Source organism: Taurulus bubalis (genome assembly GCF_910589615.1).
Source record: "Taurulus bubalis genome assembly, chromosome: 12".
Classification (NCBI taxonomy): Eukaryota; Metazoa; Chordata; class Actinopteri; order Perciformes; family Cottidae; genus Taurulus; species Taurulus bubalis.
This window is the reverse complement of record NC_136600.1, coordinates 19,030,152-19,044,743: the sequence shown is the minus strand read 5'-3', so window position 1 is coordinate 19,044,743 and position 14,592 is coordinate 19,030,152. Positions and strand designations below refer to the sequence as shown.

The 14,592-nt window shown below is 39.8% G+C and overlaps 2 protein-coding genes across 2 annotated transcripts; one reads left to right on the top strand and one right to left on the bottom strand.

The window, feature by feature from the left end:
* Positions 1-4,030: 4,030 nt before the first annotated feature.
* Positions 4,031-8,771, top strand: nmt2 (N-myristoyltransferase 2; the record flags this gene model as incomplete). Its single annotated transcript, XM_079227308.1, has 10 exons — positions 4,031-4,140; positions 4,584-4,701; positions 6,041-6,182; positions 6,959-7,077; positions 7,427-7,518; positions 7,608-7,724; positions 7,817-7,987; positions 8,115-8,223; positions 8,324-8,494; positions 8,583-8,771. The coding sequence occupies 10 exons, from the start codon at positions 4,031-4,033 to the stop codon at positions 8,769-8,771; spliced, it is 1,338 nt and encodes a 445-aa protein (XP_079083434.1).
* Positions 8,772-13,350: 4,579 nt separating this feature from the next.
* On the bottom strand, positions 13,351-14,208 carry rpp38 (ribonuclease P/MRP 38 subunit; the record flags this gene model as incomplete). The annotated part of the gene is made up of 1 exon (XM_079227307.1): positions 13,351-14,208. One exon carries the CDS (start codon positions 14,206-14,208, stop codon positions 13,351-13,353), a length of 858 nt encoding a protein of 285 aa, XP_079083433.1.
* Positions 14,209-14,592: the final 384 nt, after the last annotated feature.

Sequence of the window (14,592 nt, the reverse complement as noted above, 5' to 3'; positions counted from 1 at the left end):
ATTTTTGGTTGGTGTAATTGTTTCTCCTGTGAATACTGGCCTTCCTAAAGCAAGAAATCCACAGTCATTATTCTTTCCTTTTGCTTTAGCAGTCTGAATTCGTCAAATCAAGAAATACAAACTATTTTTAGATTGTTAGTCCAAAAAGGACTAACAATCTAACAAGATTCATGAACAAGATTCTAAACTACAACTAAAAGGACTAACAAGATTCTAAACTACAACTATTAAAAGCATGAGAAATATACAGTTGACAAGTAGTTCCATTTACTGGTCGGTCTATATTCCAACCCTCACCTATGGTCACGAACTCTGGGTCGTGACCGAAAGAACGAGATCTCGGATACAAGCGGCTAAAATGAGCTTCCTCCGTAGGGTGGCCGGGCTCACCCTTAGAGATAGGGTAAGGAGCCCGGACATCAGGAGGGAGCTTGGAGTCGAGTCGCTGCTCCTTCGTGTCGAAAGGAGTCAGCTGAGGTGGTTCGGGCATCTAGTCAGGATGCCTCCTGGACGCCTCCCATTTGAGGTTTTCCAGGCACGTCCAACTGGTAGGAGACCCCGGGGAAGACCGAGGACACGCTGGAGGGATTTTATCTCCTGGCTGGCCTTGGAACGCCTCGGGGTCCCCCAGAATGAGCTAGAAAGTGTTGCGGGTGAGAGGGAAGCCTGGGTCGGCCTGCTGAACCTGCTGCCACCGGGACCCGACCCCGGATAAGCGGCTGATAATGGATGGATGGATGGATGGAGTCCAAAAAGGATTCTAGCAACAATACAAGCATAAAACATAAATAACTAGCGTATATACAAACAAATACCTAAAATCTCTAAAACTGGTAAACTGACGCAATTTGAGTCAGAAATCTAAATTGTAATCTAATTGTAGTAACATCTCGTTATTTCCAATGTCCATTGTGAATAAAGGATCCATGAAATCACTTAGAAATCATAGCAAAAAGATTCTCCTTTTAACTCTTGAGAATCATCACGTGTTCAAGTTTTCTTTGGTGTCAAAGTAATCCAATTATAGTTGTCTGAACATGCATGGATACACTGCAAATGCAAAAAAAGGACCTTGAATTTTTTTCCCCATCTTTTATATTAAAATCACTTTAGAACGGGATCTTGTTGCTGCCAGTGAAGACAGAAGGAACAATGACAGCAACTCAAATGTTGTAGATTGTAGGGCATGTCAGTGTTGTGAGACGGATACAAATGTGAACCTATCCTTTAACCATGACGTCCCCCGCTTCCCAGAGCATAACGTGAAGGATATCACCATTTTAAATTAAGAGCCTTTGTTTTTCTGAATAGAGCACTGATGAAACATTTCAGCACTGGGGATCCATGATTATGAAATTACCACTGTTGTACTCCACTTTGCCATCCTCACGACGCTTTGCATAAACAGACCACTCATCAGGAATGATGTACACATTACCTGAGGGAGACAAATAGAAATTTCAATATTTTATGCACAACAAATGTATGCCTTTTTTATATATAGCCTTGTAACCAGAAAGGAACTGTTGTAGAAACAAATGATGGGAGGTTCTCACAAATTTTAAAAACTACAGGATCCTTTTTTTCTCGAGCCATATTGGCCTCAGCCCTCTGACTGTAAAGAACACACTATACTTTAAAGTTAGATTACAACCCTACTTTTTAAGATTGTGTCGCAGCTGTGCAAAATACTGCAAGTGATTCTACTCTTTTTGCAGTCCGTAAAGGTGTTTCAGCGTATTTCTGCACAAGAATCAGGCCCGACATAAACATGTGAATCCTGTAGTTTGAATGGTTTTAAGTATGTTGCTAGAATGAGTCTAGTCCGTCAGAAGGCTGTTTGGCTGTCTCCATGAGCTACAGCGGGGGTGACGTGTTTTGGACTGAAGAAATTAAACCACTATCCGCACTGCAACAGATGATGTGACACCACTATGCTGGTGGGAAAGGATGTAATACCACTACAAAAGTGTAGTTCCACCCAAAAGAGTTGTGAGGTGTAATAATATGAATGGTTTTGTAATTGTTAAACCACTGACTGACCTATTTTTGCTCTTAAGGCTATGCATCACTTTTATACGGCTGCTTGCCTTTTTTGTCATTTTTATCACTATGATTTAAAATTGCCAACATGAAGTATTTTACCCTAAAAATAGGCTGTTTTTATTGTATTTAATATGTTATGGGATTTTCTTCTTCACCTGCCTTATTGTTGGAGATACAGAAACAAGCCTGCTTTTTCCTGAAACCAAACTATTTTTGCATGCTGTTTCACCTTACACTTACACAATTTTTTATTTTTATTTTTTTTTTTACCATTTCCTCATGTTCCAAGTGCCTTTTGAACAACCTGTATCTACATCGAATTTGTTGAACAGTTACCTTATTTATTTCTCACCTTCTTTTGCCTTCATCTTTTCTCCTCTACCTCAGCCCTCCCTTTCTCTCCCACTTGTGAAAGAAAGCATGCAGTAAACTTTGCTCAACACTAGCGTATTACAAGCTACACTGCAGACATCTCTGGAAATGTCTACCAGCTGCTGCAATCATAAAATCCTCGACAGTAATCAGCAAGGCACCAATCTGTCTTTGTAAGCAGTTCAGGATTTACAGAAAGTTTGAGTGTAGTAGGGGCTAGATAAAGCTAAGTGTGTGATTGGATGTGAAGCTAAACCGCAGGTCATTTAAGTGCATTTTTTTTTATTTTTGTTTTTAGAGGGTGAATGTTTCTCTCAAATGACTTTATGTGCGCCTGGGTGGTGGTGGTGGTGGTGGTGTCAGATGGTGTGTCCATGAGGGAGCGCTGACAAATAATCAACATACATCCACTCAAGGCTCATATAGTCATACAATCATATTACAGTGTGTGTATAGTTCTTTCCTTTCCTCTACCTGGTCAAAATGATGTGCGAGTTGGTGTTGTGAATGGCCTCTTCTCTCTTCGTATCCCACACCAACATCCAGATGGAGGGTGGAGTTGCATTACAGCATCCTGAGTGTGTAACTTGGTTGCGTGCATTATATTTGAAGCCTATTATTCTGAATAAACCGCCAAACTGGAATGATTTGTGTGTTTGTATATCTGTGTTTTGTATGACTGAACAAACATGAAAGAAGTCAATTGCAGTTTAAATCTCCTCAATTTGTCATGTTATCAATAAAATGTTGTTTTCCTGAGGGACCCTCCTCCAAAGAGAAGATTGTCAAGAATCGAGTGCTGGCAATATCACACTTTTCTATATTATTCACTAAAGGCCTTGATCTTACAATACATTATATTAAAGAATATTATAAATAATAGTTAATGCTAAAATGACAATCTTTTTTCATGAATTTTGTTGATATAGGCAGAGAAGATGCCTTCTTGAAGTAGTTTCTACGTTTTGTTAAAGTAACTTATGTCCCATTGTTTTAATACAATTATATTGAGTATGTTATACTTCATACCACGTAACCATGGTCTTAAGTTTTGAAAAAGGTACATTGGTAATGCTATGGTGAGCAAAACACATTTGCCTTGTTTTTTCCCCCCATTATTTAAGAAAAGATTAAATGGATATAAATCTGTTATCCTTGCAAAGCTGGAATACCATCGGCGTAAAGCAAGCAAATGTCCTGTGTCCCTGAAACCAACCTTATATTCACTTTATCAGTAGTTTTGTGTAATTTGATTAGTATCAATTTGTTTGGGAATTTGAACCATTAAAATAAAACATCTAAGACAGGTTTTATTATCTGATGTTATGATCCTGTCTTGTAGATTTATGTTTAAGCTCACGTGGTGCATATTGCTTCATGAAGTTGCGTTGAATCAAATGACCACAGACTGAAAGAAGAAGAAAAAAAACGAGATGACAGTTAAACTGGATCGTTTCCACGTAAATCTGTATAGTTTAGTTCAGTCTTCCCTCCATCGGCCTCTAGGCGGTGCGGTTTCCTTCGGCACTTTCTTTGTGTTTCCATCTCTCGCCGTTGCCCGTGATCTCTATCATATACTGTGGCTGACAATTTTTTTTTAAACATTTGTATGATGGCGGAGGACAGTGAATCCGCGGCCAGTCAGCAGAGCCTGGAGCTGGACGACCAGGACACCTGCGGGATAGACGGGGACAACGAGGAGGAGAACGAGCATATGCAAGGGTGAGGGCGGCCTGTCCGCTCCGGTAGGGGAGACGCAGGAACGTTATTTCAGCCCGTCTGTGCGCTGCCTGTTTGTGTGTGTGTGCTCGCTCGGGCACGGCAAGCTAGCTAACGTTGGCCGACTCAAACACAGCCAGGCCGTCATTTCCAGCCAGTAACCACAGGAGAGGAGATGACTTAAATGTGGTGTTGATATTTTAGTTGTTGTAAGCGCGTCTCTCCTCAAAACACAAATTCCTCCTCTCAGCCAGCGACTGACTGGACGACACGGTGACAGCTCAGAGGAACCGTTAGTTAGCCATCGGTCGGCTAGCTCAGCTGTCATTCGTTGCTATGGTAGCTAACGTTAGCTAACGGCCGCTAGGGCTGCGCGTGTCGGCTAGTTTCGTCGAGCAAAGTACCCCCCCGTTTAATGGCGTGTCTTTGTGTCCATGTCCGTCCAGGAGTCCAGGGGGAGACCTGGGGGCCAAGAGGAAGAAGAAGAAGCAGAAGAGGAAGAAAGAGAAGCCAAGCTCGGGGGGAGCCAAATCCGACTCGGCTTCTGACTCTCAGGAGATAAAGGTGCGAAGATGACCCAGTGAAATGTGCACAGACCCTTTCATGGCAAATCCCAAACCATCACCCACTAACCTGGTGGAGTCACCTGCCAGGCTGACGGTGAACAGGGTGCGAGGACTAGTTGAGTGGAAACGCAGACAAGGCTTTCTGCACACTAGCAACCCAACCCTGTTTGTTTGCCAGAAGTGTGAATGTATCAATTGGGGTTATCCAACCTGGGGCTAGACTGTGTTAATGGTCTATAGAAATCATACAGCTACTGGGGTAACCCTAATTTGAATGTGGTCGTGACTTCTTTAGTAAAAGCATCCCTTAAATGCTGAGACATTACTAATTCCAGTTATGTCTTGTCCATGTACACATTGAATACGCCCATATCCCAGTTATGAGAACCCAAAATACTGTTTTCTTCCTTGAGCACTCTAATACAAACCTGGGATATTGTTGCACATTTAACACCTTCTACAAGTATTTAATCACTGTTTGTCATGTGGGCAGGTGCTTGAGAGGCTAAAACCTAAAACATGATGTTAAACAATGTAATGCACACTGAAATGAAAGTCTGACAGTATTGTAAACGATTAATTTAAATAGTTGCTCCTCTCTTTAATTGAAGATGAAGAAAATCAACAGACCAGGTAAATAGATTGGAAAATGATAAAGAGTAGCTGAGAGGTTTAAATACATTCACAAGACACATCTGGGTCCACACACACACACACACGCACACGCACACAAAATACTTAAAATTCTGGGCACAAGGGACAAATTCCGCAGAGTTAAAGTTTCATTCATGAAATTTCAGATTTTGCCCCAAAAAATGAGTAGTCGCTACAATTTACCATGAATACATCAAATGCCTTCCCTTTCACAGACCTGGATTTTGCTGACTGGGATTCGATTAACCTGGCTTCTCATGTTCCGTGTAAACGCCATATCCATTATGATGATGATAAAACTTACAGGTTTACTAGTGTGCATGTAAACGTACTAACAATATCAGTGTTTGACAGGGACATGCGCTGAATTACAGTTGTGTACATTGATGTTTTGTGAGCAGTGATGATCCTGTATTTATCAGTTACCAATAGTCTGGTGTGAACAGTCAAAGGTGTCGAGCACATCCCCTGTCAAGGGCAGGGTTTTTATTTGAAAGTGTTATACATCTCATACATGCCATCTGTTGTCTTTATGGCTTCATTTTAATTATTTAGGGGATTCAATCATTTATAGCAACTGTGTTCCATGTTGCTGCATGTCATGTCACACATGCAGGAAAAAGTTAATTTATGTTTTCTTTATACTTAAATCCCACTGTCTTTGTTTTTTTGTGTTCATGTAGAACCCTGGCTTGCCCATTCAGAAGCTGCAGGACATCCAAAGAGCCATGGAGCTGCTGTCCTGCCAGGGTCCAGCAAAGAGCATTGATGAGGCAGCCAAGCACAAGTACCAGTTCTGGGACACCCAGCCTGTGCCGAAGCTAAGTAAGTACCTATGTAACTTAGACAGCGTGAGCAAGAGCATTGTTTATTTGATTTATATCACATTTATTTTAATTGTGCTGCAAAAATAGTCCATGTCCGAGCATTTATTGAGAAAATTAATGCATTTGGTACCTCTCCAATGATTGACTTCATATTAATCATCAGGTTGGCCTGTTGATAATTACGGAAATTGCTTAATTTGCTTCCCTAACTTGAACAGTGTTACTTCAGCTGTTAGCAGAGACTCCATTTATCATCATCATCATCCTTGAACACTGTGCCTGTGCACCAGTGCCATCTATTGGTTTTATTTCGTCACAGTCTGTGCTGCTCAAAGCCCGTGTCCAAAAAGCATGTAAGGTGTTAAGTTCAGTGGGGGTCCAGGAATGCTCACTGGACCTGCTTAGTGGTATGAGATTAACCTGTTTCCCAAAAGTTTTGGAAAAGTCATGAGAATGTGTAATATTCATATGTTCATGTCGTTCATTTATGCTGAGTTTGAAATAATGAATATGCTTTTAAAAGAAAGACGCTGAGTATAAGCAGGCATACGCTGAGTATATCTATAAATGTTTATTCATTTAATCAAACTATTGTCTCTCATTCATTTGTGTCATTTAAGGTACACTGTATGCTTTGGAATTCTCATTGTTAGTTTAAATACTACATTTTCTCACTTTTTCATGTATACACCGAGATTTCACAAAATGTTTGGTCATGGAAATTTGGTGAAAGGTCATGGAAATCCATTGGTCTTTTTATTTATTTTTTTACAGATGAAGTGGTGACGAGTCATGGGCCCATAGAAGAAGACAAAGACAACATTAGACAAGAGCCATATTCCTTACCTCAAGGCTTTATGTGGGATACTCTGGATCTCAGCAATGCAGATGTAGTAAGTACTGTGTTTGACTCAGACACTAAACACCTGCTGATTATTTTCTTGATTAAGTTGTTTGTAAATTTGGAAGTTGTCTAGAAAAGGTCAATAGACATGAAAAATGGCCATTACAATATTGTAGATAGCACCAGATGACTTATAAAATGTGTTATTTTGTCCGCACTAAAATGTCTAAAATGTAATTATAATAAGACCAAGTGGGAAATGTTTTCCATTTTTGCTTGAATAAATAGTTGCCAATTAATTTTCTTATGGTCGATTTTAATTGACAAATCATTGCAATGATAAAATACAATTTATAGAAATGATACACAAAATTAATTGTTTGCTGTGTCTTTTTCAGCTGAAGGAGTTGTACACATTGTTAAATGAAAACTATGTGGAGGATGACGACAACATGTTCAGATTTGATTATTCACCAAACTTTCTCAAATGGTAAGCTTTCAGGTCTGATGTGGTTCTTGATTATTACTTTTCTGATGTTTAGTCAACTGCTCTCCCACTCACCGCCTCCTCCCTCTCAGGGCTCTGCGTCCACCCGGCTGGTTACCACAGTGGCATTGTGGGGTGAGAGTGTCCTCAAATAAGAAGCTTGTTGGTTTCATCAGTGCCATCCCTGCAGATATACGCATCTACGACACGTGAGCATTCATTACTGATCATAAACATTTTAATGCACTGTAATGCACTTACTTCACTGTAATGCACATCTTCTTTCTTTCTGCTGTTCTAGACTGAAGAGGATGGTTGAAATCAACTTCCTGTGTGTTCATAAGAAGCTGCGCTCAAAGCGCGTCGCTCCGGTGCTAATCAGAGAGATCACACGGAGGGTGAACATAGAAGGAATATTTCAGGCTGTATACACAGCAGGAGTAGTACTGCCTAAACCTGTGTCCACATGCAGGTATGCTATGCAGTATTCAGACATGAAACGCATCAAACACAGTGTCAGAAAGTAATTAAAACCCAATACTCATTCACTCTTTTTCTCTTATGCTTTTCTTTTTTTCTCTTTTCTCTGTCTGTGTCAGGTATTGGCATCGTTCTTTGAACCCCAGAAAACTTGTTGAAGTTAAATTCTCCCACCTGAGCAGGAACATGACCCTGCAAAGAACCATGAAACTCTACAGACTACCAGATGTAAACAGTAAACCTGCCAGCCCTGCACCTTTCATTACAATTCCTATTAATGCTAGGAACTTATTTCCACTTTTCCTCTTGCTCTCTTTACCCCATATAGAGCACTAAGACCCCAGGTTTGCGGCCGATGGAGAGGCGTGACATCCGCCAGGTCACTGAACTGCTACAGAAATTCCTCCGACGTTTCCAGCTTGCACCTTCTATGGGAGAAGAGGAAGTGGCTCACTGGTTCTTCCCCCAGGACAACATAATTGATACATTTGTAGTAGAGGTAACTGGAATGAGTTTCTATCCTCAAGATACTGAGGGTCTGTTGATTCTTTGATCGGTTAACAGTTGTTGTGTCTTTGTCTTCTCAGGGTGCCGGTGGTGTACTGACAGATTTCACTAGTTTCTACACTCTGCCCTCGACTGTGATGCATCACCCTCTCCATAGGAGCCTGAAGGCTGCTTACTCTTTTTACAACGTTCACACACAAACCCCACTACTGGACCTTATGAATGATGCACTGATCCTGGCCAAGCTGGTAAAGTTACACTATTTGTAGATTGTTGTAAAACACATGCCACTACCAATAACACACTTTTTCTATGGTACTATTAGTTCACTTCAAATTTAGGATAAAAGAAGGACGCTTCCAGAACTGCAAATTCATGAAAAAGGGCACAATCCAGGGCCTTAAATATATAAATCAGCAACAGTGTTTATAGTTAAACTTTCTTGCTACAGTATGATTCATCATGATATTTATTTCGTTGCTTCCTCTGTGTGTTTTACAGAAAGGTTTTGATGTGTTCAATGCCTTGGATCTAATGGAGAATAAGGTGTTCCTGGAGAAGCTCAAGTTTGGCATAGGAGATGGAAATCTGCAGTATTACCTCTACAACTGGAAATGTCCCCCTATGGACCCTGATAAGGTCAGCAGAATGATTTGTCTGAGCGAACAATCAATTCAATCTGGTGTTAAGATCCAATAAAGATCTTTTTTTTTTCCCGAGATTTATGTTGTAGACATTATTGGCAGTGTAAATTGTCTATATTTAAAAAAGTGTTTTTATAGGAAACTTGAAATGGTATAACCTCTGCAACTTAATTACTAAAATGCTGTAGTCGGTGGGATAGTAGTATTGTGTAATAAGTGGGACAAAGTGAGGCAAAAAGGAGACTATTTGAGAGGTAATGATATTGGCAGTATTGCAGAATGAATATTGTTCATTTGCCACCAGTTATTTGTAAATTCTTCATTAGGTTTGTGTGTAAAGTCCCTCCCTACGTGAAAAGAAAAACCTTCAATAGTTTCTAAATTGGAGGTTCTTTGGCAGCATGTGAACACCGAATGAACTATCGCATGTAATAACATCAGTAGTGGATATTAAATAACAAAAAATATATAGAGATTTCAGATGGAATTTTCCTCCGCTATCTATTTTGAAAGAGCATCGTCTTTTTGTCAAAACTCATTTAACAACAAGTTCCCTCTGCGTTTCAGGTTGGCCTCGTCCTTCAGTAGCAGGTCTCTTCATGGCTGCTCCACAAACACTGATCAAAAGGTCGTTAGCGGCCTCTGGCTATTCCTTACCTGGACATACAGGTAGCCCGAGCTAGACAATGAGAACTACAACAGTTAAACTAACCTGGAGACTGGGAGACGGTTCAAGAACATTCTCAGTTCACCCGGAGGTGAAAACTCTTAAATCATCAACATCCTGAATGTGAAGTCATGCTATGCCTGAGATACTCATACAGTACAACGCTCCTGACATGCACCCTCACGTTTAAGACATACCAGTTTGACATAAAAGAGGATGCCTTGACATTGTGTGTTTTGTTTAGTTCTTCTTCCTGAGCGGACCCCTCGTTACAAGGGACTGGCATGTCATTTAATTTCACTGACATTGATCTATGTAAATGATAATCAAGTAAACATGACCACAATACCAATATATACGTTTTGGTGTCCCCACTGCAACTGCAGTATAAGAGGGTCTTCAATGTATTTAAAGAGATCTTATTTCCATCTCCCTCTCATATCGTTGTGGTCAGATGTTTCTCTGCTGGCTGTTTTTGGGCCTCAGTAGAATTTAGAAATGCTAAGAACATGTTTCTGTGATAGCTGACGTATAAAAACATTTTCTCCCTCAAGCATTTAAAAGAAAAATATTGTAACTTTTCACACACACAAACACTGTCAAATGAAACATATACACAAAAACTGTCTCTTCATGGGAGGACTCATCCAACTGGTGCATTGTTTTGTTTTTTTATTCAAATATACAGTTACCTGTACATTTAAAGCCAGATCATATTTATTCCTGTAGTGTGAGTTTGGGGTTTGGGAGGGCTGATCCAAAGTATTTTCCTCATAGGTAGTGTAGATGTCACTGAGTTTGTTCAGATAACGTGGGTTTAAAGTGGTTTTTGATGAAGAATGTATTGCATCAATGAAGCACAATTTTTGAGTTCCGTAAAAAGCAAACGGGTCCTTTTTTCTTTGAAAGGGTCAGATTTCAAAACAAACGGGTTGCGGTACAGCCTTGGTTTTCACGAAGGACGTGAGCGGTTTTCATGTTATAAAGTTATTTCTAGAGTAGAATTTGAATAGAACATCTACACCACATGTTTGGTTATATTCACTGATGGACTCATGCAGCTCAGGGTTCTCTGCATGTGAACGGTGTGTTCAGGTACTACGGCTGTTAAATAAGCAAAGGTTACACTAGTGGAAAAAAGTAAGGATGGGCAGTGAGAGTTACAGCATCAACGCCGAGGAAACAACAACGAATACCCATTGTGTAATGTCTGATTTAGATTTGATTAGAATAAATGATATATCTAAATATTCTTGGTTTCTGTCTAGAGACAGTTTTATAACATACAAATTGCTTACTTGCTTAAAAGTAAAAACAAAAATCTCATTAATCTTGTTTAAAGCAGGTCAGTTGTCTTTTGTCAATGTATTCATTGCCACTCAGAGAAACTACGACCTAATACTTTTACAAAGCAGTGAATGAGGTGTCCTAAAAAAGCAACTGATTGACCAGAAATAAAACACTTTCTCTTAATATAACATAACCATAATTTCCCTCGCCTGCAGTAGGATGTGAAGGATGTTAGTCAAACTCTGTTAAATAAAACTTGAGTATAAAATTCAAAGTGTCTTTGTAATAATTTAACAGCATGTTTTCAGGACACAGTGGCTGAATAAACAAGTCTATCAGTATCCGCATACATTTGAAGTTTGAGCTTTTCCTGAGGTCCATTTTTATTGACTTATCTGGATTTTTTTTTATGATACTGTATTTGTGTGTCTGAAAAATATACTGTGGGTCTTTTTTTAGTGTTGTGCAGCTAAATGAAAATGATTTGAACGGTCCTGGTATTTATAATTGTACTTTGCAAAATGTCTAAAGACATAATTCCTCTTTTTCTTTCCAGTATTTCCCTGTTAAATAACAGATTTGAGGGTTTGGAGTATTTGTCATTTACCAGTAAGATGAAGATCTTTGATGAAAAGCTGTTGTCACACCACTCGTTCTGTGGTGGAGCTGCTGGTGTACTCAAAGGTTAAAATGCTTTTGAATTGTTGTCTTGCCCTGAGTTTGTTACTTTGTTTGATGCTCCTGTTCATCTGGCTCTGCATAACTCGAGCGGTAAAGGCTGCTGCCATTTGTTGTACTTTTTCTGTATGTAATGTTATTTCCCTCTTATCCCTTTATATATATATATTAGCAAGAAAGGACGACCAATGGAGTCCGCGCTTCAGGGCTCAAAGATTATTTTTTGTTACCATTGAACGGTTAATTGAGTTACATTGACAAAGACCAATGTTACCGGCGTTTAACACAAACTGGGTTATTGAGTCAACAGTGTGCCTCATGGATGTTGGTTGTGTCACAGAAGTGTTGCCTGCAGCTGTTTGAATGAACTTTGAGCATGTCAGTTTTGCTGCTGTGATCATTTTTAGCATTGATGTTACTAGCCACCCCCTTCAGTGACAACTCCACCCGAAGTACCTGCCTTATTTAAAAGGTTTTGTTTTTTAATTAAGATTTTGGGGTGGGGAGTGTACTTTTGAAACGACATACAGCTTTCTCTAACTGAAGAACAATATTTTTATTCAAATCCATTGTAAGCTGTGAAAAAGCTGAAGAAATTGTACCAGCATCATTTAGACATGACCCCCATGCAAATAACAATCTGTTTAAACACACACGTCGGCTATACCAGCATGGATATTTGTTTGAATAAACTCACTTTAAAAAAGCTCCATGAGTAATGCACTTCTTTTTAACATGTCGGGGGGCAATGGGAACTCTGGCCTAATTTAGTTTTTAAATGTTGGAGTCTGAAATGTTTGTTATATTACTAAAAATACATAGTCTCACATCATTTTCAGAAATATGAAATATCAATTTAATTGATTTCAGTTTCTGGCCAATTAAATGTTTATTAGAAAACCGTCAATTTAAAAGGATCATACCAGGGTCCTTACACATTTTAAATCAATGTATTCCAAGTCATGTAAACATCTGGCCATCCTCCAAAGCACACCATCAATTATTTCCCCCCACATTGCTACTGGTGTCCATTCATTTCAATGAAGTATGGAAACAGAATTACTTGCTTTCAAAGAAGTTGACCATTCAAACAAATAATGAAAGAGTTGACGGGCTGCAATCTACAATTATATTCATAATCTATTCTGTCAAATTGCATAGTTGTCTATAAAATAAGAAAAATTAAAAGTGTTCAACATACGCATGGTGACGTCTTCAACTTAATTGTTTTGTATGTATAACAGTCCAAAACTCCAAAGACATTTAATAAACTTTCAAAAGAAAAAAAAAGAAGCTGCAGATCCTCATGTTGGAGAAGCTGAAAACAGAATTTACGTGTTTCAGCTCTAGTTCACTGAAATTAACTCAAGCAAGTTTCACATCTTCGTAAATACGATTACAAACCAATGGCTGCCCAGAATGTTTGAAAAGGGCTTTCACAAATCTAAAAACAGTGAGTAGTTTTATGTGAATGCGCTAAAGCATCAGATCCCAACTTCAGGGTCTGGAGGTGAAATACAAGTAAAAACATAGGAATGCACTTTTTATTATCTAGACAGAGTCTCTGTTTTATTTGACTGGCTTTGACTTTTGTCTGTTTTTTGCAGGGTTAGCAACAATTTTTTTCACTTTTAGCGGTTGCAGAGTGCAGGAGGACGCAGACTCTGTGACTTCCTCAGATTCACTCTCCAGTTTCCTTTTCTGGCCCCTCTTCTCGTCGACTTCCTCCATGTCAACGTGGTCTTCAGGTGTTACTCTGGGTGCTGCACCTTGCAGCCATACAACATCTACTGAAGGCACTCGGAGTGTTATGGCCTCAACAGCGTCAGTGAACAACTCGTCTTCTTTGGAGGCGCACTGTCTGAATCCCAGAGCGAGGACACTTTTCAGGCCCAGGGGCTCCGACACACACTGGCTCAGCCGAGGCACCTGGCAGGCCGGCACCCCTCTCGTTGCACTCAGTGCGATCAGATGATCCGTCATGTGTGGCGGCTTCACAGACTTGCACACAAGCAACAGTTTGAGCTCGTTCCTCTCCAGAGCTTTAGTGACCTCGTTGACGCCAATGGCCAGTTGCCTCCTAGCTGCCACATCTGTCCAGCCATTTTTGGGAAAATCCTGGACCTGCCCATCCTGGCTCACTGTTTTGGGAGAATCCTGGACCTGTCCATCCTGGCTCACCTGGGCAACAAGTTCTGATGTGGCAGCAGGTTTCTTGTTTTTCTTCTTCCTCCATGGGCGAAACACTTTCACCTCCTTCTTCTCCAAACCAGTGGAAACCAGCTTATCCTTTAAGGTTTTCAGGATGAACTGCATGTCTTCTTGTGGAAGTGGGCCCCATTTTGGAGTGAATGGTGAAGTGAAGGAGGTCTTGACTGGAATGTACTTTTTGATTTCCTTTTTAACTGGCTTTCCTGCAGCGGCCATACCTCCTCTGAAATGAAGACATGAAAGCATGTAGTAAATGAGAAACACGTTAAGTGTGTGTGTGTGTATATATAAGAAGAAATTACAGACACACCAAAACCAAACTATACAATTAACTTCTTCCTCACTTTAAGAAACAAAGTTAATGAATTAGCATCCAAAATGTTTCTGGAGTAGATTCAAAGTCTTCCATCAATACCAGTCCAGCCAAAATAATAAGGCTTGAGCTGGGCAGTGCACATAATAATTCTCAATAAAATAAAGACAGACTTAGAATTTATATAATATTGGCCCATTGTTATGAGTGTGGTTGTAGGCAATAACGTGCATTATTTCAAGTTGAATGACCCATTTCTCTGAAGGAAGGAGAATAAGTTTAACGTT